At 40.9% G+C, this 24,647-nt stretch overlaps 1 protein-coding gene across 23 annotated transcripts in view; it reads left to right on the forward strand.

Annotated features, from left to right (window-relative positions):
- Positions 1 to 24,647, forward strand: part of UTRN (utrophin) — a 478,862-nt gene that overhangs the window by 56,560 nt on the left and 397,655 nt on the right. For 13 of the 23 annotated variants that reach the window (XR_011502522.1, XR_011502525.1, XR_011502539.1 and 10 more), the window contains exon 1: positions 593 to 906. The exons of 9 other annotated variants lie outside the window; for them this stretch is intronic. Coding sequence is in view for 10 of the 14 variants with exons in the window: in XM_014850666.3 (XP_014706152.2) it covers positions 813 to 906 (94 nt within the window). In the remaining 4 variants the exon portion in view is untranslated. Of the gene's footprint in view, positions 1 to 592; positions 907 to 6,876; positions 6,963 to 24,647 lie in introns of those variants that run through there. One more of the 23 variants, XM_070506742.1, reaches the window with a different exon arrangement.

The raw sequence follows: 24,647 nt of genomic DNA on the forward strand, positions 1-24,647 counted from the left end.
CATTTAAACGCATGTGTATCCTGACAAGGATACAATATTCCATGAAAATCTTTGCTTATAAGTAGAAAGTTTCTATTTCAAAGCTGGAGAGAAAAAGAGTTAAAGTTGGAGGCCGGTGACGTAATGTGGGTTATGATTGTTCCTTGCTTGTTGTATGTGTGTGGATAACGTTTTTAAGTGACAGCAAGAGAGCAGATACTACACAGGATTGAATAGGCTGGAAAAGATGAGTCAAAGCTGCTACCTCTTATTTTATGATTCTGTATGGTTAAGTTTATTTTCTCCATGATAGCAATTTCTAAGGAATTAGGAAGAAATGCTTTTGAGTTTCATTTTCCCAAGGTATATATGCATATTAAAGTGAAATGGCAAGTCCAGTTTACTCTTTGAAGTATAGTTAATATGTTACCCAACTGCAGCCTGGCTGGACACCCAGGGCAAACGCCTCTATTTATAGGCATCATGGGTGGGGAGGTGGGTGGAGGTGTCTCTTACAGCTGACGCTGTCAGAACAGGAAGCAGAGTTATCATCTCTTTGTAGAAGATCAGAAACATTCAAAGGCCCTTAGTTGTGACAATTAAAAAAAAACACACACACAAGAAAAAAAAACGACCTAAGGAGTTTTCACTGACTGCTAAGTGTAACTTCCTGTCTGGTATGTAGAGGAGATTGGGTTAGGTTTAGTCAGATCCTCTCATGGGAAAAATAAAAGCCACCCCAAAACAGGACATCCCAGTGTGCAGTTCGCAGGCTGCTTTTGTTGTCCACTTCCTCTGCATCTTTTTCCTCGTCCTTCAAGCTGATGTAGGTGATGAGCGGCCCGGCAGCCACCACGTTTCGTTGGAAAAAGTGCAGAGTGGATTTGCCAGGGCGAGCAGCTGGCGGGGCTTGCAAGCAGTTACCAGGTAAGTTTGTCAACCTGCATGACTCCCAGCCGGTGAGGTTTTGAAAAGAGGACGTCAGCAAGGACAGATCGCTTTCAGTCACTGCTGAGCCCGATTTGTTAGCAGAGCTCTGAAGGAAGGGCCTGGCTGGTGACAGAACAGCCCTGGCTCTTCCTCCGGACGCTGCACCTCTGCAGACTCCGAATGGTGGAGACCAACGCTGTCTGCTTCAGCCTTCTCTTCCCAATGCGATCATTTGCCAGTTACTGGCTTCTTTGGGAAAAGGACTCCAGGAACCATAAATTTCTTGTAACGGATGTGCTTCTCTTTACCTCTCTCTACTTTCAAAGTAGCTTATTATATTCTGTTTACCGTCGGTAGAGAAAGTTTCCTCTGTGCTGGTGAATACTGATAGAGCTCATCCCATATTGTATTCGATGTGTTGGCTAAAAGGATATTTTACTTTTTAAATTATAGAGTTCAGAGCTGATGAAGGGGAGAATCAGACATTTGTGCTTTTGGGGGGACTGTAAATAAAGGGTTTTTTGTTGAATGCAGTCTTGTCTAGGAGAAATGTTGATGCAGAACTTTACATAGGATGCGGTCATGCACCTTTTTCCACTGGAATTTACTTCCACGGTGACCTACTTTTTCTCATCAGTTCAGACATCCACATCTTGCTTTAGTATGTGTGTCTGTGTACTCGTCTAATAAGCTCTCTGAGAAACAAACCCTAAATGATATGTTTTGTCTGATCTTACATGTCATGCATGAATATTGTCACTATGGAAAAACTTTTAGGCTGTGTAGAATTTTTTAAAGATGTTTTTCTTTCCTTTGGAATTACTCTTTCCCTCGTAATGTTTATGAATGAGGTGGCAACCGCTTGTACGCATCATCTCTGTGGAGCAAATTTAAACTAAAATGATTGGAGCAGCCCATATTTTCTTAGTAAATTTGGTTTCTTCGCCAAGTGTAATAGATCAGTGTGCTATAATTCTCTCCTTGGGCTATTACTACTTTCTGTCTTATTTAAAGAACCATGTGGTCCGGCAGAAAGCTCAGAGAGCTTCCAGGGACTGACTTCAAACCCCAGGCACAGAAACAGCAGTTGCAGCATCGTGGCCTTGCAAAGACCTCTCTTGACTCTCACTTAACCCTCTTTCTTTCCCCCACGTTAGTAGTTTCCGTGGTCTCCTCATCTGCGTCTTGACGGTCTTGCTTGGGTCTCAGGCGTCTATGGTGGTTGAAATCAGAAGACAATTAGAAGGAAAATACAAACACACCTTCATGTAGTGAGCAGACTTTTAAATGAGTAGACTGCAGCTTTAAATAGGAGCCTGGTGTGTATAGATAGCATTCTTTCCTGTCTTCTGACCAGTTCACCAAAGGCTTTAGGAAAATAGAAAGCAGTTTTAAAAAAGAAATATTTCGGGGCATGTTATTTTAATAAAAATAGAAAACCAATGTGTACATAATTTCAAATTCCACAAGGGCCCTGGCTCTCTTCTCTTTGGTCGTTAGTGAACTGCATGTCTTCTCATGGCTGCGGCATAGTGATCTTGCCAGAAGTAGAGACAGAAAAGCCTACGTTTCATGACGGTGTTCTCTGTGGCAGCACACGGCCTTTCTGGTCTTCAGAGCAGTCTGCGTAGTAGGTTAAACCTGGAGACAAATCCTTTCCTTACAGACCCCCAGGAAGGTGGAAAGAGTGAGACCTAAGTATTTTGCATTGAACTTTCGCCAGTGCAGAGGATGATATTTCAAATGTTGCAGAAACTAAAGGGAATAAGGAAACAAATAAGACGGAATAGATTTAGTATACATATTTGCTCAAAATTAGCCTTTCAGTGTTATTTTTGAAATTGCTGGTCCTTTGCTCTCCAATGTCTTGTAGAATGTGCGGCTACTGTATTTGCCTCACAGCTATCCACTGAGATAGAACAGGGCAAAACTGAGTAGATTGAAATCTGAATCTCTGTGTCTGTCTGTCTGTCTATTGATCTATCTTTGATATAGAATCTTTTTATTTCAAAATATTTACTATAAGCTTTTGTTAGATATTTCCTTTGTTTTTCTTAATCTTATTGTCTATGGTCAAATGACCAATATTAAAAATAATCTAATTGAGGGAGACCAAAGTTTAGGGGAAAAAACCCTTGAAAATGTGAAATACAAAATTATTTGGAGGCCATGGGCTGACCCCACTGCCGAGTGGTTAAGTTTGTGCACTCTGCTTCAGTGGCCCAGGGTTTGCTGGTTCAGCTCTTGGGTGTGGACCTACATACCACTCATCAAGCCATGCTGTGGCTGCATCCCACATTGAGGAACTAGAATGACTTGTGTACAACTAGGATGTACAACTATGTGCTGGGGCTTTGGGGAGAAAAAAAAAACAGAGGAAGATTGGCAACAGATGTTAGCTCAGGGCCAATCTTCCTCACCAAAAAAAAAAAAAAAACATTAAAAATGTATTTGGAGAGCTTACAGGACTCATAGGCATGTACTGATGTACGGATGGCGTATGTCTAGATTGTCCTCAGGAAACCACCTCTGGGAGCTTGCTTTCCTGCTATCCTTTCTGCTTTCTTCTCGGTGGATAGGCCCCTATGCCAGCCCTTTCCTTTCTAGATGGACTGGTTAAAGTATTACTCAACCTTGGCTCCTCGGTAGCATCCCCAGGCTGCTGGAGCCCCATGCCCAGAAATCCTGTCTAGTTAGCCTGAGGCCTTGCCTTGCAGCGGGTCAGCACCTCGGGATGGCTGGAGTGCAGCATTGGTCGTTCCCTCCCGGCCTGGTGGCTCCTGGAGGGGCTGCTGGGGGCCCAGGCACTGCGGGGCAACAGGCCGTGTCTGCCTGTGGGATGTCCAGGTAGTCCCTCTGAGCAGAGGCTGGCTGGGCCAGGGCGAGAGAGAACGTTCTGTCCGGCTGTGGCCGGGCGGGGGTCACCTGTCATCTGGGAGGAGGCGCTGGGAGGAGCTCACAGGATGGGCTGACCTCGCGCGGCAGAGCAGACCTCTCGGAAGAGACAAGGCTCCGGGCTGTCGGCTCCTCGTGAATGAGAACCTTCGAACGAGCATTTCTGCAGGGGCTGAGGTGTCTGGGTGCGATGTGGGGCGGTGGGGTGCTCCAGGAGCTTCCTGAAGGTTCCCTGGGCGAGGGTTCGTGGGAGAGGAAGGAGCGTGATTGTCTTTGCCAGCTGTTAGGGCTGCCTGACCCGCCAGGTGACTGTAGCAGGATAAAGGGACACAGCGTTTAGGGTGACCAGAGGTGGTGAGATGTGTCTGGGAAAGTTTCTCAGCGCTTGTGAAGTTTTAGCTGATCTTAGTGTTTTTAAAGAAAATGAGTTGGTGGTTAGGACGACCAGGTGGAATATAATTTGCAGAGGCTTGAGAGAGAACATTGTTAAGTTGGGAGAAGAGTGGACACGGTGACTTGGCTGAAACGAAAGAATCTGGGGGGACATGAGAAGTCTGATTAACGTGGAACTGACCAGTTGGTGAAGGGATGGGACCTGGCCTGGGTTCCCCCGCCATTGACTGTGAAAGGCCTGGAACCTCTGAGACGGGGCTCCAATGGGACTGTCCCCTGGGGGTTGTGTTAGGGGTGTCACACGTTTTAAAGCACTTTGCAAGCTATAGTGACAGTTCCAGGTAAATAAGTTCTGTAAAAATTATAAAAATATAGTCAGTTGATAATCAGCTTTGCCTGCTAGAGTCTAGGAATAGGAAATCAAATATTATGTTCATCGCAGTACTTAAAATATATGTAAGCTGAAGCTGTGTTTTTCCTTGGCATTACTTGAAAGGTATGCCCATTGACACGGATCCTGGATCCGTTTCATGTTTCTCTTGGGTTCTTTGACCCTCCACTTAGAGGGCACCAGGTGCTTCCTGTTCTAATATTTGCAAATTCAGGATTTGGTTGGAGGGCCATCGAAAGGCCTGGTTCGAGAATTAGATAGCATCAGGGCACAGTGACTGACTTGCTCCTGCCCCAATATGTTGACCTTGATTTGAACAGTTCAATGAACTGGCAACTCAAGTGGTTTTTTCCCATTGAGCTGGAACATTCATTGTTTTGCAGAGGAAGATGAGTCATAGCCCAGTTTTACCATTGTGCCGAAGTGAAATTTTAGTCTGGGACCAAAGGAACTCAGGGCACACTTTCTGTCTAACCCACAGTGTGAAATCTGGATTGTGAGCCGGGCAGGAATTAGTGCGGCCTGCTCTGCAGAGTTGCTCTCAAGTGTTTTAATGCAATAAATTTTTGAACCCAAATCTGATTTTTAATAATGCATTTAAAATAGCTTTTAAAAATACCTTAAGAATCAGGCTCTTTCTTAAGAAAACTCAACGCAGAGTAAAAATTATACAAAAAATTGTATGGTTTCCACAAAAAAGTGGAAAATTTTCATTCCCTCTCCCCCTCTGTAACTGTTATTAATAGTTTTGTTTGTCCTGCCACTTTTTTTGTATGAATTATGCAAATGTATGGCTTTATATCTAAGTTCCCAGAAGCGGTTTTTCTTTTTGAACCAAAGTTGAAACCATCCTGTAGGAGTGGTGTCCCATTTAGAAAAATTATTAAAATTAGTGATCTGCGTGCGTACACATATCTCAGTTCATTTGCGTAATTGCTTTTACTGTTAAATTGCTGTCCACAAAGAGGAGAGAGATGAAAAGTGGTACAGAATTGTTTGAACTTGCATTGCTGCTTTTGTGAAGTTGAACTTCTCTGCACATGTTTATTGGCTCTTGGCACAAATTCTTTAATAAATTGCCTTTTCCTCCATGGCCCGTTTTCTTCCATTGTTTGGATCTCAGACTTTTAAACTCTTACTGATTCTGAAGGAAATTCCTACAAAACAGCAGATTTGGAATGACTTATTTGAATTTCTTTTAAGACAGTTAATTTCCAACTGAGAAGACAGACGTGATTTCTGGGTCTCTGGGACAGAGCTTGCAGTCTTTGGATTTAGATTCTCTATTTTCTCTTTCTCTTTTGGCCAGTGTGGCAGCTGTCATCATCTCAGACTGGGCTGAGACTGGTATTTATTTAGGGGCCCTACTATTTTATTCACTTTTCACATACTGATAAATTATTTTCATAGAGGTGGTGAATCTCAGGGTTGTTTATAGAATAACCTGTTCTGCACGTAATGTGTGGGACCTGTTAGAGTGAGCAGGAAGAGACTCCGGGGTTAGAGTGACAGCTGAATTCCAGCTGTGCTTTGTGACTCCTTAAAGCTGTGTGCACGTAAGAGCTCTTGCACATTGCTTGGCGGATTGCAGGAAGAATTATATAAGTGGTGACAGTTTTTGTTAGTAGAGCCTTTTAAGTTAATACAGGAAAAAAGAATGAAGCTTAGATGTTAAATGAAGATAAGACATTAGTTTTAATGAGGCCCCTATGCACCATCATCCTGAAAATTTACCAGCTTGTCCTCATCTTTCCATCTAGATCTGTCAGTGGTTTTTCACATCAAAGCATGAAGGCTGTAATTCTATACTGGGCTCATTTAACCACAGATCCAATACGTCACAAGAAATAAGAGAGCTGTATGGGACGGCAAATGGCCTGCAGTTGCTTGGAGAATATCTTTGTGGCAGGGTGCCTGAATTTTTTGCTGGATTCAAAGTTTACTTTCATCTGTTCAGAAAGGTTCTTACTGTTTGCAAGCAAGCGAGAGAAGCAGAGAGGATGGGCACTCAGCCTCCCGTATGAGTCTGTGCTGCTTGCTCTGTTTACCTTTTGGTGTCTTATATAAAAACCTTTATTTAGTCTGTGGAGAAGACTGTTTCTCCAAGTAGAGGAGAGCTGTCCTGATGGTGTGGAGACGTGATGGATTTCAGTTTCACGCCACTGATCCACCTGCCGTGAGAGGCGGGGCTGCACCGTGGTTGTAAGATAGGCATCTTGCACACGTTCTTCCAGGTCACTTGCACAGCATCAGAGGAAATGCCTCGTCAGATAGCGATCCTCTGGGCCCTCTGAGAAACAGCTCCTCCTGTCACACCAACTCTGACCCCTTTCTCCTGGCCCAGCCTGCCCCTCGACAGGAACCTGCTGCCAGAGTGAGTCTCCTGGTCTTGACTTGGCCTGTTTTCTTGTTTGACGCCTGGATTCTTTGACTTGGCTTCTGCTTCAACTCCTAGGCAGTAACTCCTTTTCTGATGTTAGTAACTCCTGGATTGTGTTTGACAGAAAAACTATTTCCCCCAACAGATTCACTTTCTCTCTGGGTAACCCCAGTCCGCCCATGCAATCTGGTATCTGACAATTCTCTAAAAACTGTTTACTTAGTTGTTAATAAATATTTATTGTCTAACTCTGGATAACCAGTGTTACAGCCAAAAAAGGACAATTATAGTGTGTGTGTGTGTGTGTGTGTGTGTGGTTGTGTATGGCAGTGATTTATGGGACATTTGGGAATAGAGGAGAAAAAGCATCAGGAAATGGAAATACTTATATTTTATCTCTGCCGATGTGAATTCTTTAAAATAATGATCACATTCTGTCCTTATTCACATTCATTTAAAAATCATGCTGCATTTAGTAATGATGGATTTTACAGCTGGGAGGGTATGGACAGTTTGCAAGGGAGTTGAAGAAACAGTTCTCATTTCCACCCCCTATGTCCCACTGGACCTTTCTTATCTGTCCCCCTCCTTCCTGCCCATTTCTTCTGCTTTTACAAGGAGAATCTTAGGTTTTATGATGAGAATTTATTTTGTGGCTAAATGAACTAGGCACTACTTTACAAATGTCCTTGAGATTGCATTATGTGTATTTGCTGAATTTGTTGGTAGGCCTTAGGCTGCAAAATTTCTCTGAGTAACAAAATCTAAATAAAAATGAATGGTGTTGAACGTAAATCTCCCTCTTGATTACTGGAATAAAGAATTGACGTTCACTTCCCATAATTTGGGAGTCATTCAGTGGGTAGTATCTGCCTGGTGTTTTATGATGAACAGTTCTTGTCATATAGGGTTTGTAGCAGGAAGAAAGTAAGCGTTGATTCCCTGTACTTTTCTAAATTTCTCATCTATTTATGTTTCTTAAATAGAGTAGTGCAGGTTTCTGTCAACTTCAGTTGCGCCACACGTGGCTAAGAATTAGATGTAAGAAAAAAAAAAAGTAGCCCAAAATAGATGATTTAGACAAGATTTATTGAGCCCTGCTGTTTTCTGGGTCCTGTTACAGTTGCTGGGGCATTTTAAATCCAGTTTTAAATTTAGTAATTCTTTTCGCCGGCCGCCTAGGACCACTGCATATGCCCCGCAGACCAGACGGAGATTACCGTGGACATTTGTCCCTTGGAGTGTGCAGTGAGGGGACATCCATCAAGTGCCTTACGTCCTCAGTTGGTGACTGTTTTCTTAATTCACATTTGAGTAATCAGTTTCTAGATCTAGGGCAGTAAATTAGAAGGGGAGGGGGCTTGAGTGCTGCTAAAAATGGACACGATAACGGTAGTGAGTTATGCTGATTGTCGAGGAGACGAAGAAATAAAGAGCAGCGCGGTAAAGGCTCAAAGCCAAACAACTTGGGCCCATATGGCACTATATTTTGCTATTCAAGTTGGCAAAAATTGTAAAAACCCTTAGGACGTGATAAAGCTCTTCCGGTGGTGTGACTCTGCCAGTGAGGGAAGGCAGGATGGTTTTCTGGGCTGCAGCATCCACTCGGACTGGAATCCTGCTTGCATATTTTGTTGGACCCAACTGAATTAAGACAAAGCCCCTTTCTCTGGCCCTGGAGTGGCCTGAGTTAGGCTCATGTGCCCGGCTGGTTTCCAGCTGCGGGGGTTGGTCCTGTGCAGCCAGCGTTCAGTGACTTCCAGAAGCACTGCAAATGTTCTTGGTCCTGAGCCGGCCTCTCTGGAAGTGGGCTGTGTTTGGTTTCTTCTGCTGTTAGATCCTCAACAATTCACTCCAACGCTGGGTCAAGCACACCTTTTCCAGGAATTCTTTCCTGACCTTCCCTGATAGAAAGCATTTAGAATAGCCTGTTACTGCTCTTGTAAGTGCTGTATAAATATTTGCCATTATTATTACTGTTGTTGATATCCTCATTTCAGCGATTTCTCATAAGTTAAAAAAACAGCTAAGAAAGACAGATCAGGATTTCTTGATAGAGTGAAACCTGCACATGTATTAAAAATAGGGTGATATTTACCTCCAATTTGTCAGAGGCAGTGCATGTGGGAGGAAGAGGTGTAAGCTCCATCCACAAGGAGGCTTGTCTCCTTGGCTTTCCCTCACCTGCCATCTTCCTTTCCGACCTTGCAGCCCCGTGAAATGGGAGCTGTGGATGCAGCCTGTGGTGTGGAATCTGGAGACCGGTTGTTCCTCCAGGCTCCTTCACGCCAACCTGTAGCCGCTGTGAGCTGCTAACAGCTCAGCCAGGCTAGGAGCCTGTACTCGTGCCAGATTCCCCTCGTTTTCCCATGATGATATGTTATTAGTACCCTGATCCCTGTTATTTGTTGAGTTAATCTGCGCTTCGGGGAGCTCCGAATATCACAGCATTTTGTTTCCAGGGACCTCGTTTCCTAATATATGTTCTGGGCAGATGAGACGAGACTCAAGACAGTTAAGCCCAACAATTTAATATCTACAAATAGTGTTTTATCTTTAACCTTCCTATCCATTCCTTTTCAGCATCCTAGAAACAGATGCTTAAATTGTTTAAACAGACAGTCCCCTGTTTTTCATTCTAAGGTGTCTATTTTCCTATAAACAAGATATGACTTATGTTTTTAATCCCCATCCATGAGAACAGAGGCGTCAATGGGGTATGAGGATCAGATGAAATCCCCCCAGGTTAGAATCACTGATCGCAGGACTTCCTGTGGAAATTCTGACAGCCTGATTTTTTTTTCTCCTTTGAATTCACTTGGCTGTTTTTGGCAAACATTTATTTGTCAATATTGATTGATTATAAAAATAATTATAAAAAAAATTTAAATAGGAGATAAAAATTAAATTTAGTAATTTAAAATTATTTAAAATGTGATAGCCTTGTTGGTTGAATGATTGATCTATCTACTTAAGCAAATTAGTAAATGTACTCAGAAGGCAGGTTTTATATCCCATATGGCGGATATGATCAGGTTCATTGCTGTAGGGAGAGCGTGAAGGATCGAGCCTGTCTTTCCTTTGCCCCGTCTTGTCCCGAGCACATTTGTATTTTGACTTGGGCTTCGGGTCATACTGCCTGAATTTCCGTTCAGGTACTTCTGTATACTAGCTGTGTACAACCTAGGCAAGTTCCTTAATTTTAAGTGACCTCTGACCTCTTCTGAAAGAGGACTGTAAAAGCATTTACCCCTTAGGGATGTTGTGGGGATTAGATTACATAGTGATCCACGGAAGAAGCATTCAATACATGTTGCTAATAGTAGCAACAGTAATAATGTTACTACTCTTACTATTATTGATAAATTTAAAGTAATTTAAACTACCTTGTATAAGAGAGCTGCTAAAATGAATCAGACTTAGCTGAATTGAAATTTGATTTTTTTTGCCCATTCGCTTTAGGTGGTAGTGAGCTATGAAATAACTAAAAGATCAGGAGGTGGGTATAAAATCTAGGTGACTCATTCTTACACTGAACAGAACTATTAAGACTTCAGAACTTAAAGTATGACATTTCTTGCTGTTCCATGGAAATCCTTGTTCCTAATTTCTTGATATTAACTATCTTAGTTCGTTAAACTCAACAATCTTAGTTTGTTAAACTCTTGTGTTGTTAGAATGAGATGTTCCTTATTTCATAAAATGTTTAGTTCTTTAAAGGAAATTCCAAGTTTCTTACTCCATTGTTGAGTGTTTTCTCTTAAAAATCACAGTAATGTCAAAGAATGTTAGAAAGGAAAAAATATCCATTCCTATTTCTACTATCTTAATAGTAACTTTCATATCTTATTTTCCCAGTTAGCCCCTATAATCACATTTTAAAATAATTGTAATTACACTACTGAACAAGCAATGGATCATTGAAGAAATTAAAGAAGAAATCAAAAAATACCTGGAAACAAATGAAAATGATAGCATGCCATACCAACTCATATGGGACACAGCAAAAGCTGTATTAAGAGGAAAATTCGTTGCAATACAGGCACATCTTAACAAACAAGAAAAATCCCAAATAAGCAATCTTAAACTATACCTAACTGAACTAGAGAAAAAAGAACAAATAAAACCCAAAGTCAGCAGAAGGAGAGAAATAATAAAAATCAGAGCAGAAATAAATACTATTGAAATGAAAAAGGCAGTAGAAAGGATCAATGAAACAAAGAGCTGGTTTTTTGAGAAGATAAATAAAATTGACAAACCCCTAGCCAGACTTACAAAGAAAAAAAGGGAGAAAGCTCAAATAAACAAAATCAGAAATGAAAGAGGAGAAATAACAACAGGCTCTGCAGAAATACAACGGATTATAAGATAATACTACGAAAAACTATATGCCAACAGAATGGATAACCTAGAGGAAATGGATAAATTCTTGGACTCCTACAATCTCCCAAAGCTCACTCAAGAAGAGGCAGACAATTTGAACAGACCAATCACAAGGAAAGAGATTGAAACAGCAATCAAAAACATCCCAAAGAGTAAAACCCCAGGACCAGATGGCTTTCCTGGGGAATTCTACCAAACTTTCAGAGAGGATTTAATACCTATCCTTTTCAAGCTATTCCAAAAAATTAGGGAAGATGGAATACTTCCTAACACATTCTATGAGGCCAACATCACACTGATACCAAAACCTGACAAGGACACCACGAGAAAAGAGAACTACAGGCCAATATCACTGATGAACATAGATGCAAAAATTCTAAACAAAATTTTGGCAACCAGAATTCAGCAATTCATCAAAAGGATCATACATCATGATCAGGTGGGATTCATACCAGGGACACAGGGATGGTTCAACATCCGCAAATCAATCAACATGATATACCACATCAACAAACTGAGGAATAAAAACCACATGATCATCTCAACAGTTGCAGAGAAGGCATTTGACAAGATCCAACAGCCATTTATGATAAAAACTCTGAACAAAATGGGCATAGAAGGAAACTACCTCAACATAATAAAGGCCATATATGACAAACCCATAGCCAACATCATACTCAATGGGCAAAAACTGAACGCCATTCCCCTGAAAACAGGAACGAGACAAGGATGCCCTCTATCACCACTCTTATTCAACATAGTACTGGAGGTCCTGGCCAGAGCAATCAGGCAAGAAAAAGGAATAAAAGGAATCCAAATAGGGAGGGAAGAAGTGAAACTCTCGCTGTTTGCAGACGACATGATCTTATATATAGAAAACCCCAAAGAATCTATTGGAAAACTCTTAGAAGTAATCAACAACTACAGCAAAGTTGCAGGGTACAAAATCAATTTGCATAAATCAGTAGCAGTTCTATACTCCAATAACGAACTAACAGAAAAAGACCTCAAGAACACAATACCATTCACAATCGCAACAAAAAGAATAAAATACCTTGGGGTAAATTTAACTAAGGAAGTGAAGGACCTATATAATGAAAATTTTACAAGGCCTTTCTGAGAGAATTGGATGACAACATAAGGAGATGGAAAGACATTCCATGTACATGGATTGGAAGAATAAACATAGCTAAAATGTCCGTTCTACCTAAAGCAATCTACAGATTCAACGGCATCCCAATAAGAATCCCAGTGATATTCTTTATAGAATTAGAACAAAGAATCCTAAAATTCATATGGGGCAACAAAAGACCCCGAATTTCTAAAGCAATCCTGAGAAAAAAGAACAAAACGGGAGGCATCACAATCCCTGACTTCAAAACATACTACAAAGCTACAGTAATCAAAACAGCATGGTACTGGTACAAAAACAGTTGTACAGATCAATGGAACAGAATTGAAAGCCCAGAAATAAAACCACACATCTATGGACAGCTCATCTTTGACAAAGGAGCTGAGGGCATACAATGGAGAAAAGAAAGTCTTTTCAACAAATGGTGCTGGGAAAACTGGAAAGCCACATGTAAAAGAATGAAAATTGAGCATTCTTTTTCACCATTCACCAAAATAAACTCAAAATGGATCAAAGACCTAAAGGTGAGACCTGAAACCATAAGGCTTCTAGAAGAAAACATAGGCAGTACACTCTTTGACATCAGTATTAAGAGGATCTTTTTGGACACCTTCTCAGAGAAGGGAAACAATAGAAAGAATAAACAAATGGGACTTCATCAGACTAAAGAGCTTCTTCAAGGCAAATGAAAACAGGATTGAAACCTACTAACTGGGAAAAAATATTTGCAAGTCATATATGTGACAAAGGATTAATCTCCAAAATACATAAAAAACTCACACAACTCAACAACAAAAAATCAAACAACCCAATCAAAAAATGGGCTGGAGACATGAACAGACATTTCTCCAAAGAAGATATACAGATGGCCAACAGGCACATGAAAAGATGCTCATCATCGCCGATCATCAGGGAAATGCAAATCAAAACTATACTAAGATATCACCTTACACCCATTAGAATGACAAAAGTATCTAAAACTAATAGTAAGAAATGTTGGAGAGGTTGTGGAGAAGAAGGAACCCTCATACACTGCTGGTGGGAATGCAAACTGGTGCAGCCACTACGGAAAACAGTATGGACATTCCTCAAAAAACTAAAAATAGAACTACCATACGATCCAGCCATCCCACTACTGGGTATTTATCCAAAGAGCTTGAAGTCAGCAATCCCAAAAGTCCTATGCACCCCAATGTTTATTGCAGCATTATTTACAATAGCCAAGACGTGGAAGCAACCTAAGTGCCCATCAACAGACGAATGAATAAAGAAGATGTGGTACATAAATACAATGGAATACTACTCAGCTGCAAAACAGAGCAAAATCATTCCATTTGCAATAACATGGATGGACCTTGAGGGAATTATGTTAAGTGAAATAAGCCAGCTAGAGAAGGATAATCTGTGTATGACTCCACTCATATGAGGAATTTAAAAATGTGGACTAAGAACAGTTTGGTGGATATCAGGGGAAAGGTGGGGTGGGGGGTGGGCACAAAGGGGGAAGTGGTGCACTTACAACACGAATGACAGACATTAATCTACGACTGAAATTTCACAAGGTTGTAACCTATCATTAACTCAATAAAAAAAATGAATAAATTTAAAAAAAAGCAAAAAAAACCAAACAAAAACAAAAACAAAAAATAAAATAATTGTAATTATATAATACTCCTAACTTTTTGTTCTGGTATTTTAGTTTTATATTATTTCCTAAGTATTTTTGATGTTTCTGTTAGGTAGTTATTCTATAATTTATTTGACTCTTTCTCTGTTTTTTGATATTTAATTTATTCTGGGTCTTTCACCATTATGGGTAATAGTGCAGTGAAAATTATCTTTATTGATCAGTAAAATGAGATAATAAAAATAATTAACGTAGCGTTGTTGTGAGGATTGTATGGATTAATAGATATGAAGCAGGGTTTCTCAGCCGTGGCACTATTGCTGTTTGGGCCAGATAAATCTTTGCTGTGGGGGCCGTCATGTGCGCTGTAGACGTTTAACAGTATCCCTGGCCTCTGCCTACCGTTTTGACAAACAGAAATGTTTCCAGACATTGCCAGGTGTCTCCTAGAGCGCGGAGTGGCTCCCAGTTGAGAACCCTGATGTGAAAGAGTTAGAACATCCTGGCCCTGCTCCAGTGAGTGCTATTCACTAGTAATATTTGCTATTACTATTACTGTTGTTGGTGTCATTCTTCATTTCAGTTATTTATTTCTGATAAGTTCCTAGAAATAGAATTTCTGGGACAAGTGGTTTAATTTTAGGGTTTCTGACATGTATTGCTAAATGGTCTCTAGAAAGGCTCTGTTAGGTTTAATGCCTCCAGTTATATATAAATATGTCTCTATCTCTGAGATCCAGCCAGTATCCAATTGTGGGTACCACTTGTTGTTTTATTTTCGATTTCTCTAATTACTGCTCAAGACAAGTATTTTCTTTTCTTTTTTTTTTTTTAAAGATTTTATTTTTCTTTTTTCTCCCCAAAGCTCCACGGTACATAGTTGTATATTTTTAGTTGTGGGTCCTTCTAGTTGTGGCATGGGGGATGCCGCCTCAGCATGGCTTGACGAGTGGTGCCTTGTCCGTGCCCAGGATCCGAACCGGCGAAACCCTGGGCCTCTGAAGCGGAGCTCGACAACTTAACCACTTGGCCACAGGGCCAGCCCCAAGACGAGTATTTTCTATGTTTCTTCACTTGTATTGCCACATCTGATGATTCTGGTAATGGCCTTTGTTGGCTTCCGCCATTTTTTTTTTTTTTTGAGCAATTTTGCCATCCACCACTTGAAGTTGAAAAGTCATATCCTCTATAACCAAGTCTGTGTTAAATTTCTTTTCTTGATCTTTAATAACATCCAAGTTGAACATTGTTGATGTCCTTTCAGATTCTTGTGTTTTTGTTGGTTCAGATTAAGAGCAGTAATTGACAGTGTCCCATATAAGGAGAACTTTCAGGATTTAAATATAAGGTGATGTCCTGTTTTTTGAAGGATAATTTTGTGGAGAAGCACCCAGCTTTGTATTCAGTGACATGTGTCATTTATCAAAGGTGCTTGCCTCTGGCTTACTTTTGGAAATAGTCCCAGTCCAGCTATAGCCAAGGCTGGTGCTGCCCTGCTCACATCCTCTGCTTTCCGCACTGGTGCTTGGGGACTTCCAGCTGCAGGCGTCTGTGTTCCTTGGCTTGAGGGCGTTCTCTGGCTGGAAAAGCTCACACCCAGGGTTGGCTGAGAGTGCCAGCCCCCAGCAGCCCACACCCAGTGACTGCTGTAGTATAAATCTGTACTATATACGTGTATAGTATAAATCCGTACCAGCTCTCTTGCATCTGCCTTTGAGATGAGCATTTGGCCCTGGTTTTCTCAGTTGAATTATGATTCAGTGGTAACTTACTTGAAAATGACCCTTTTATTGGCTACCTTTCCTGTCCTGTCCCACTTCTTCACCATCCACCAGTGTTTCAAGGGGTCACCTCCAAGATAAACTACTTATATTTGAATCTGTGTCTCAGTATTTGCTTCTGGGGGGTGGAACCAACCTAAGATGTTTGCCAACTTTTCCTTTGACCGTGACCTTTTCCTTTGACCTTGATGAAAGAAGAGGAAAAATCAGGCCAGGAGAATAGAAATCTTCTGAAGACCTGTCTGTATAGGAAGGAGATAAATTTAATTGATTCAAGAGATGACTTGGACAAGTAAATATTCTAGTTACTGCAGCCCAGGGTGTCCCAAGAAAGAGTCTCTGGACTGTATGATGGGGTTAAAGCCACAGCAGGATAGCTTTTAGTGTCCCCACCTAATGTGACTTTCCACCCACTTGCTTCACACCATGGAGGGATGCAGGCTTGCTGGATTTCAGAAAGACTGGTTTTCAGTTTGTGGCTTTCTCCACATAGAGACTGATTAATATTAGGAAGAGAAAAACCTCCTCATCTATAGCTTTCCTAATTTGTCCTTGTGTTTGAGCTAATTGTTAATGCCTTGGGAAAAACTTATAGCTTGCAGCTCTGCTAGCTTGGCGGACAGGGCAATATTAGTTTCAATTTCAGGCTTAGTCTGGAGGGCTGTGTTTGAATAAAAGCATCCCAGAGTTGAGGGAAAACCACAGTGGTCTTCTTCTGGATGCTGAAAGGGACTTTGCATGACTGATAAGGAAAAAAATGCCTTTTAAATTAGAGGCACAGGTCATTTCCAGGGCTTTTTGTATTATGCTGCCACTTCCTTACTCAAATTTAAAGAATAAAAACAAAGGCCCAATTAATAGTAATAATAACAGGAATGGAAACAAAGAAAAGAAAATGAGTAAAATAAATACAGTTGTAAATATTTGCTTTGTTAGTTAAAAAAAGTCAACTAATTGGAGCTGATTTCTAAAAAGTCAAATTTGGCTAGCACATAATAGCTAAATTTCTTTAACTGGGTGGGGTTGGAATGTTGAGGCCCTGATGTGGATGTCCCAGGCCAGGGTGGAAATTTCGCCTAAGGGCACTTACTGAAAGAGCCCTCTGGGGAGGGTAGGTGACCGGTGCCTACATGGGCTCCTGTCTCCCTGAGCCACCTCGCACCCTGCCGTCTGCTCATCGCCCAGCTGTGTTCTGTCAGTGCCCCCTCTGCAGATGGCCGACTTCCAGGAGCATTTGTCTCAAAGTCACATAGCTAGTTTGTTTCTTTGCCAGCAAAATGTTGACAGTAGTTTCTAAAAAGCTGAGGTCATTACATGGTCTTCAATGACCTTAGCTGTAAGTGAATGCGACCCAGAGTGACTCAAAATGAATGTTGGCCAGCATAGGTTTCACAGTTTCCATGTGAAAGTTCTTCCTTTGTTGTTTGGGATTAATAACTGAATAGGATGTAAAGCCAAATGATTTCATTGTTGAACACAGACTTGAAGGTCATGAGAAACTGCCTGTTCAAATTAAACTTTGCCGAGATGTGGTTAAAAGGTCTCCATTAACACCTGGATCATTTTTTGAAACAAGGCAGAGAAAAAAAGAGAGGAAAAAAGGGAAACATCCTTCTTTCTATGTTGTGAAAATTGATTTCAGCTACATCAAATGATGTGTTGGGTCCTTACGATGGGGGACCTGTGAGGCTGAGTTTGCACTGTGAGTAACATTTTAAAACAAAGGTGTCTATTGAGGACTTACTGTGTGCCAGGTTGTTCACAATGAGTTTGTTGTGCCAAGAAATGTGGTAAAGAATTAGTTGTAGGTACACCTACTTTGTTAAAACTTGATTTTTAAGTTTTATATCATGTTGATTCACTATTTAAAATAGGATTTTGAATCAAGTTTTTAAGTACTTAGCACTTTGAATTTTGTTATGTCTTCAAAAGAATTTAATAGTCGCACGTACTAATTGATGAAAATACAGTAGTACTGAAATTTAAGAATACAGAGACCCAGGCACAGGAAACACAATATCTTATAGAACTGTATCTTGTACTTATCTTCTTTTCTATGTATTTTCTAGGCTTTGGAGTCAGAAGTTAGGAAAAGCTTGTCTCCTTGTCCGTATTTACTTTTCCCACTTGGATAAGGAACTGCCCTAGCTCTTGGCTATGTATTTATATACACATGTCCATTTGTATGATGAATTGCCACAGATCTAGCATCTATAACTTTTACATCATAAAGATAGATTCACTTTGAAGGTGACACACTGAGAGCCTGGTTTTCCCAGGACTGGTGCGTCGTGAAGTGGTAGAGGGGTGACTGGCCTACCTGGTTGGGTCCTGTTCGCTCCTGTGTTATTACTATATCTCCTTGCATTCCGGTTGGGTCTTCAACCTCCTCTCCCCGCGCGGCTTTGAGGCCCTAAGTCAGCTGGTAGGAATTTGCTTGTGTGGTAGGAATAACTACAGATGGCTGGAGATACAAGGTGCTCATGTAACAGTTCCATTAGAATTTTTCCATGCTTAAAGCAAACAAACAAAACAAAATGAAAAAACCCCTAAAACATTATAATTTTATTGGAGTTGAATTATCCCTGTTCAAGAAGAAATTTTCTTACACGGCTAACTCAATTTCTTCTGAATGATTAGGACTTTTCTCTTTTTCCTAAGGATACATCAGGTTATTTCTTTGGTAAATCAGTAAATATTTATTATATTTATGCTGTATAAGGGACTATGTGAGAGGCCAGGGAATAAGACAGTTTCTTTCTTCAGGGAATTAAGAATTTCATTAGGAAGGGAGATCAACAGGGGCATGCATGTATATAATATTATTAACTTCCCAAACTCCCCAGATATTTTGTTATAAGTAAGGAACAAAACATGTGAATTCAAAAGGTGGGGGTGGCATGGATATGGGGCTGGTGGAAGAAACTCTTTCGAGGGCTTCCTGAAAGAGGGGACCATTTGCTATGGAAACTGGTGGCAGCCTGGGGCTGGAGGAGAATGTTCCAGTGGAGGGCATGGATCGTAGGGATGGTTACAGGAATGCATGCTGAACACCATACTAAGTAGGTTTCTTAACCCTGCGATGTATAGATGTACCTGATTTCGAAGACAGGGGGATGTTTGGGAGGTTCTGCGTGCAGAATTTCATGATCATAAGAAGCTAGTCTTTCAATTAGGATGCACGTGGGAGGGTGGACAGTATGGGAGGTGGTTGTCCAATGTCGAGGGGAGGATATTGAAGACCTGGCCATCGAGGTTGATAGCTTGGGGATATCTCGGCTCTGCTGAAGAGTTAAATTGAGTTATGGCAAAGTTCTCTTCGTGATTTTTAATGTTGAAGATGCTGCTGCCAAAAGCTGAGCTCACTCTTCTTTTGGGTGTATCTGACTGAAAGAATGTGTGTGTGAAAGATTCTTCCCTCTTGTTGCACTGACCGTATCAGTTTCTCGTTCAGGAGCTCAGCTGATGCCAGCAGACAGGGCTTCTGATGGTGACCTGCTTGTTTCCCTCCGCTGTCTGTTTTGTGCTTTTCCTAGTTATTTCCCTCGAAAGGTAAAAGGAGGTGCTCCGGCCGGGTTTCGTCCCTCTGGGCCGGTTTGTGTGGGATTGCCCCCTGCTCACGTTTGTTGTCTGTTGCTGCTGTGTGTCCTTTGCCCAGTTGGGGCGAGAGGCTTGGGCACCTGCAGCCTGCTCTCCTGCTTTGTGTTTCTACTTCTGACCTCGTGGTTCCAAGTTTGTGATTCCCGGGAGGGACACGTGACCGAGAAATGTTGCAGATGAGTGGGTGCCTTCTTTTCCTATTGCTGCTATAGCCAATCAGCTCAAATTCCATGGCTTAGCACAGCACAGGTTTGTTATCTTAGAGTTCTGGAGGGCAGAAGTCAGACTCAGGTCTCACTGTACCAAACTCTGAGTGTTGGCAGTGCTGTATTCCTCCCGGAAGCTCTAGGGTAGAATTAGTTTCCTTGCCTTTCTAGCTGCCCACGTTCCTTGGCTTACAGCCCCTTCCATTTTCAAAACCAGCATGGTGGGCCGAGTCCCTCTCACGTTGTAGTGGATAATTCTTGATTTTCTTTTTTTCCTTTTTTTTGAGGAAGATTAGCCCTGAGCTAACATCTGCCACCAATCCTCCTCTTTTTGCTGAGGAAGACCGGCCCTGAGCTAAAACGCGTGCTCATCTTCCTCTACTTTATATGTGGGATGCCTGCCACAGCATGGCTTGCCAAGCAGCGCCATGTCCACACCCGGGATCCTAACCAGCGAACCCCCGGGCCACCAAAGCGGAACGTGTGCACTTCACCACTGCGCGACCGGGCCAGCCCTTTGATTTTCATGTTTTTAGAAAAAAGAACCTCTGCACAAGGAATTTAGTATGGAATTCTCCCATCATTCACGCTTGTCTAAAAGAAATTTCATCACTTTCTTTTTTGGCAGCTGACGTAAATACTTTTTAAAAATAATGTTAGAAGAAGCTTTTCTTCTTTGTGTGTGTGTGATGTGTGTTTTATGACCGGGAGAGGGAGGGATGACTCAAATCTTGTCGACTTCAGGGCCAGTGGAGGGCTGAACTTCCGGAATGGACCATGAAGAGCGGACTTCACTTGGCTGTGATGAAACACGTAAACCACTCGTGCTTCTCCACTTTCTCCGCTTTATTCTGAAGCCATTTACTTCGGTTAATGTGATTTCATAGTTTCTTTCTCAGTGTCATCTGGCAGGATGTTATTAAGGAGAAACATCCAACTTGAGTTTGAAGTGTATTTGGGAACAAACCAAGTGGGTAGCCTAACTAAAAGTGGAATTGAAATGACTCATTTTATGAAAAGTGAGGCAGGTCGGAGGTTAGTTAGCAAGGTGTTTCTGTGTTCGTCTGTGCACTCGGTGATAGCTTGGCGTTTGGAAGGAATTGGTTTTAGGTGAATCGGATATTGGTCGGGCAGATGCTAGAGACTGTATGTTCATTGCATTCCATTGCTGACCGGAGAACCTGGATAGCATAATTATCGCACGAATATGAAAGTTGATGTGTTATAATAGCACAGTTCATGGAACTGGAGGCTACCTGTGGGAGGTGTCACTCCAAGAAACCTCTAGCTACGTTTTTAAGGGGTCATATATGAGTCAGGGATTCATTAAGAAAATACTTCCAAGACACATCACTTAGATCCACCACTTCTTCCCTGTCGATTTTATAGATATGACTTTAATTTTGTAGCTATGATTTTTCTGACGTCCTCCCCAGTCATCATTGTATAGACAATGCAATTCTCACTGCATATTTGGAATTTTTAGAATAATAATATTTAGAATGATGTTTAGAAAATGTACATTTCTGAAATACTCAGAATATTACTCAGGTTACTGTTAGAATTAAAGTAGGGTTTTGTCCAGACAAATAGATGTAAGTTTATGACCTCCTAACTTAGACACTGCCTAAATCTTTTGTTTTCCTACGATATATTTGATTAGCTTTTATTTTCAAGGAGAAACTAATCTTCAAGAAGACGGTTATTTGTTGGATGAGGGCCAAGAGAAAAAATCTAGGAATGTTAAGCCCCTGTGTAAGGGGAAGTTGGTATTTCTTTTATTGCTGGTAATCCTTAGTGATCTAAGGATTGAGGTCCTATAAGTTTGTGCTTCTCTTCCTTTTCATTCCCCGTAAAGAGCCATCACACAGGCAATTGGGAACTGTGACATGGACATTTAAGATGGCCTAATGCAGGACATTCATTCCTTCAGTTTCCTCATTCTGCAGCATATAGAAGAAAGAAAGAAAACCCTGGGATGTAACAAATAAAAATGACATGAAGTAGAGAACACTGAGTCTGGCTTGTAGTAGATGCTCAATAAATAATTTTTAAAGGCATGAACCAAATAGCTTGTTTGTGTACGTGTTTAAAGTTAGTGTTTATAGGATGGAGTCTGTCTCTCTCTCTTTGTCTTAGGAAAGATGTTTGTGTTGTATCTGCAGGAAAGAGAAACATATCTTTACCATTTATAGCTGTAAATGATAAGCTTAAAAATAAGATTAGCTTAGGGGCTGGCCCCATGGCCGAGTGGTTAAGTTCGCGCACTCCGCTTCGACGGCCCAGGGTTTCGCCGGTTCGGATCCTGGGCACGGACATGGCACTGTGCGTCAGGCTGCGTTGAGGCGGCATCCCACATGCCACAGCTAGGAGGACCCACAACTAAAAATACACAACTATGTGCTGGGGGGATTTGGGGAGAAAAAAAGGAGATTGGCAACAATTGTTAGCGCAGGTGCCAATCTTTAAAAAAAAATAAAAATAATAAGATTAGCTTAGTGTAATCCTGAGAATTACAGAAGAGGACCTAAGAGAGATCTAATGACTATTCTTTCGTGATGTAGAAGGTATCTCTTTACTGTGTTTGAGAGATTTTGTTTTATCTGATCCTTTTATTTCTGTCTTAACCTTTCATAAAATGAGACCTTATAATATTCTTTTAAGATAATGTTGGTAAACTTTTTGAGATCAGAGAGTCATTTAAAAAATTGATGGAAACTAAAATTTCTGCCCCCACTCAAAATCACCTATGCAAGTACATAATTTTTCTCATAACTTCAAGAAGTTTGTATAGTTACTCAAACTTATCCAGATATGGAGCAAAATATGAACTTTTGTTCATGTGTCCATTTTATTCATATTTGCTCATTTATTTCCACGGCTTTTAAGATTTACAGGATTATCTGAGAGAATGCTACCCTTGGTTGTTTTTGTTTTTAAGCAAAATAGTGTGTATATAATATATGTTTAAAAAGTCAAACATTTCATCCCATAAAAATCATACTCTACCCCTGGGGGAGATAAATCCCCATCATTAGATGATTTTATTTTGGTCCATGTGCATATGCTAGCATATGTATTATAATATGTATTCATATTATCTATTTTTGAATAAATACAAGATCATGTTATTTATATTGTTTTACAGTTGTTTCTTTTTTGGCTGAGCTATACCTAGAGTCCCTTTCCATGCCAGTATTGGTAGATCTAGTGTATTCTTTTAAAACACTATTTCACCCTTTATTTAACATGAATATAATTCTATAGACGTTGTAGGTTGACTTTATATTTATCATGGTTGGTGGCAGAAATAAGAGGAGAGTAAGGGACTCCTGGTCCGAATGACATCTTAGTTGCTCAAACTCTGCTGTGTTCTTCTTCTCAGCGTGGCTGTGCGGGGCTGGGGGAGGCAGAAGGTTTGAACAGAGGGGTTGTTGGCTAAGCAACAGGCCTCCATCTAACAGAACACCCACTGTCAGGATTTCCAATGTTTGAACCTCAGCAGAAATACCACTTGTATTCTGAAGTCCTTTGTTTCAACTACATAACTCAATAAGAAAGAAAGTTTCCTACTATTCAAAATAGACACTGTTTAGAGGCCAAGTTTTGCCTTTTAAGGCTGAATGTGCTTTATTTTAAGCTACTCTTTCTTCTCAAGAGGACTGGTATAAACAAGAGGAGGGCCCTCTGGTATTTCTACGCAAAGCATCAGTAATACTGTTTCTCTTTAAGTTAATTATGTTTAATCCTGCTTATTTACTTAGTGTCTATTGCTGTAGCACCTAAGAGCTCAGCATTTGGCACATAGGACTGAGGAGTGGAGGCAGCTTGTGGGGGTGGAATCTCTGTTTCAACTCTTACTAGCTGTGAAACCTCAGACAAGCCGATGAACTCTCTTGCCTCGTCTGTAAGGTGGCAGATCCTCATAGTACTGTCTCAGGGTTGTTGTGAGGAGTAAAGTAAGACAATGCAAGGGAAAGGACAACCCAGAGAATGGGAGAAAATGTTTGCAAATCATGTATCTGATAAGGATCTAGCATCCAGAGTATATAAATAATTCTTACAACTCAGGAATAAAAGGACAAATAGCCAAGTTGAAAAATGGGCAAAGATTTCACAATACACAAATGGCCAGTGAGCCCTTGGACAGATGTTCAACATCATTAGTCTTTAGGGAAATGCAAACTAAAACCACAATGAGATTCTACTTCACACCCACTGGGATGGGTATAATAAAAAATGCAGGAAAGGACAAGTGTTGATGAGGATGTGGAGAGATTAGAACCCTCATACACTGTGGGTGTGAATGTAAAATGGGTGTGGTGGCTTTGAAAGTTTGGCAGTTCCTCAAAAAAGTTAAGTGTTGAGTTATCATCTAACCCAGCCATTCCCTTTTAAATGATATCCCCAAGAGAACTGAAAACACACATCCACACCAAAGCTTGCAATGGATGTTCATAGTAGCATTATTTATAATAGACAAAAAGTGGAAGCAACCCAGATGCCCATCAACTGATGATGGGATCAATAAAATGTGTTCTCTCCATACAGGGGAACATTATTCAGCTATAGAAAGAAATGTGGTATTGATAGAAGTTACAGGATGCATAACCCTTGAAAATATAAAGCTAAGTGAAGGAAGCCTGGCACGAAAGGTCACGTATCATATGATTCTGTTTGTGGGAAATGTCTAGAATAGGAAAATCCGTAGAAAGTAGATTAGTGGTTGCCTAGAGCTGGGGGGAAGGGAAGGAATGGGGAATGACTGCTAATGGGTACAAGGTTTTTGGGGTAATGAAAATGTTCTGGAATTAGATAGTGATCGTTGCATAACTTGGTGAATGTACTAGAAACTACTGAATTTTAAATGGATGGATTTTATGGCATGTGAATTATGTTTCAATTGACAAAAACATAAGATAATGCATGGAAAGTGGTACTGTGCCTTCA

Source organism: Equus asinus, chromosome 1, assembly GCF_041296235.1.
Source record: "Equus asinus isolate D_3611 breed Donkey chromosome 1, EquAss-T2T_v2, whole genome shotgun sequence".
Taxonomy (NCBI): Eukaryota; Metazoa; Chordata; class Mammalia; order Perissodactyla; family Equidae; genus Equus; species Equus asinus.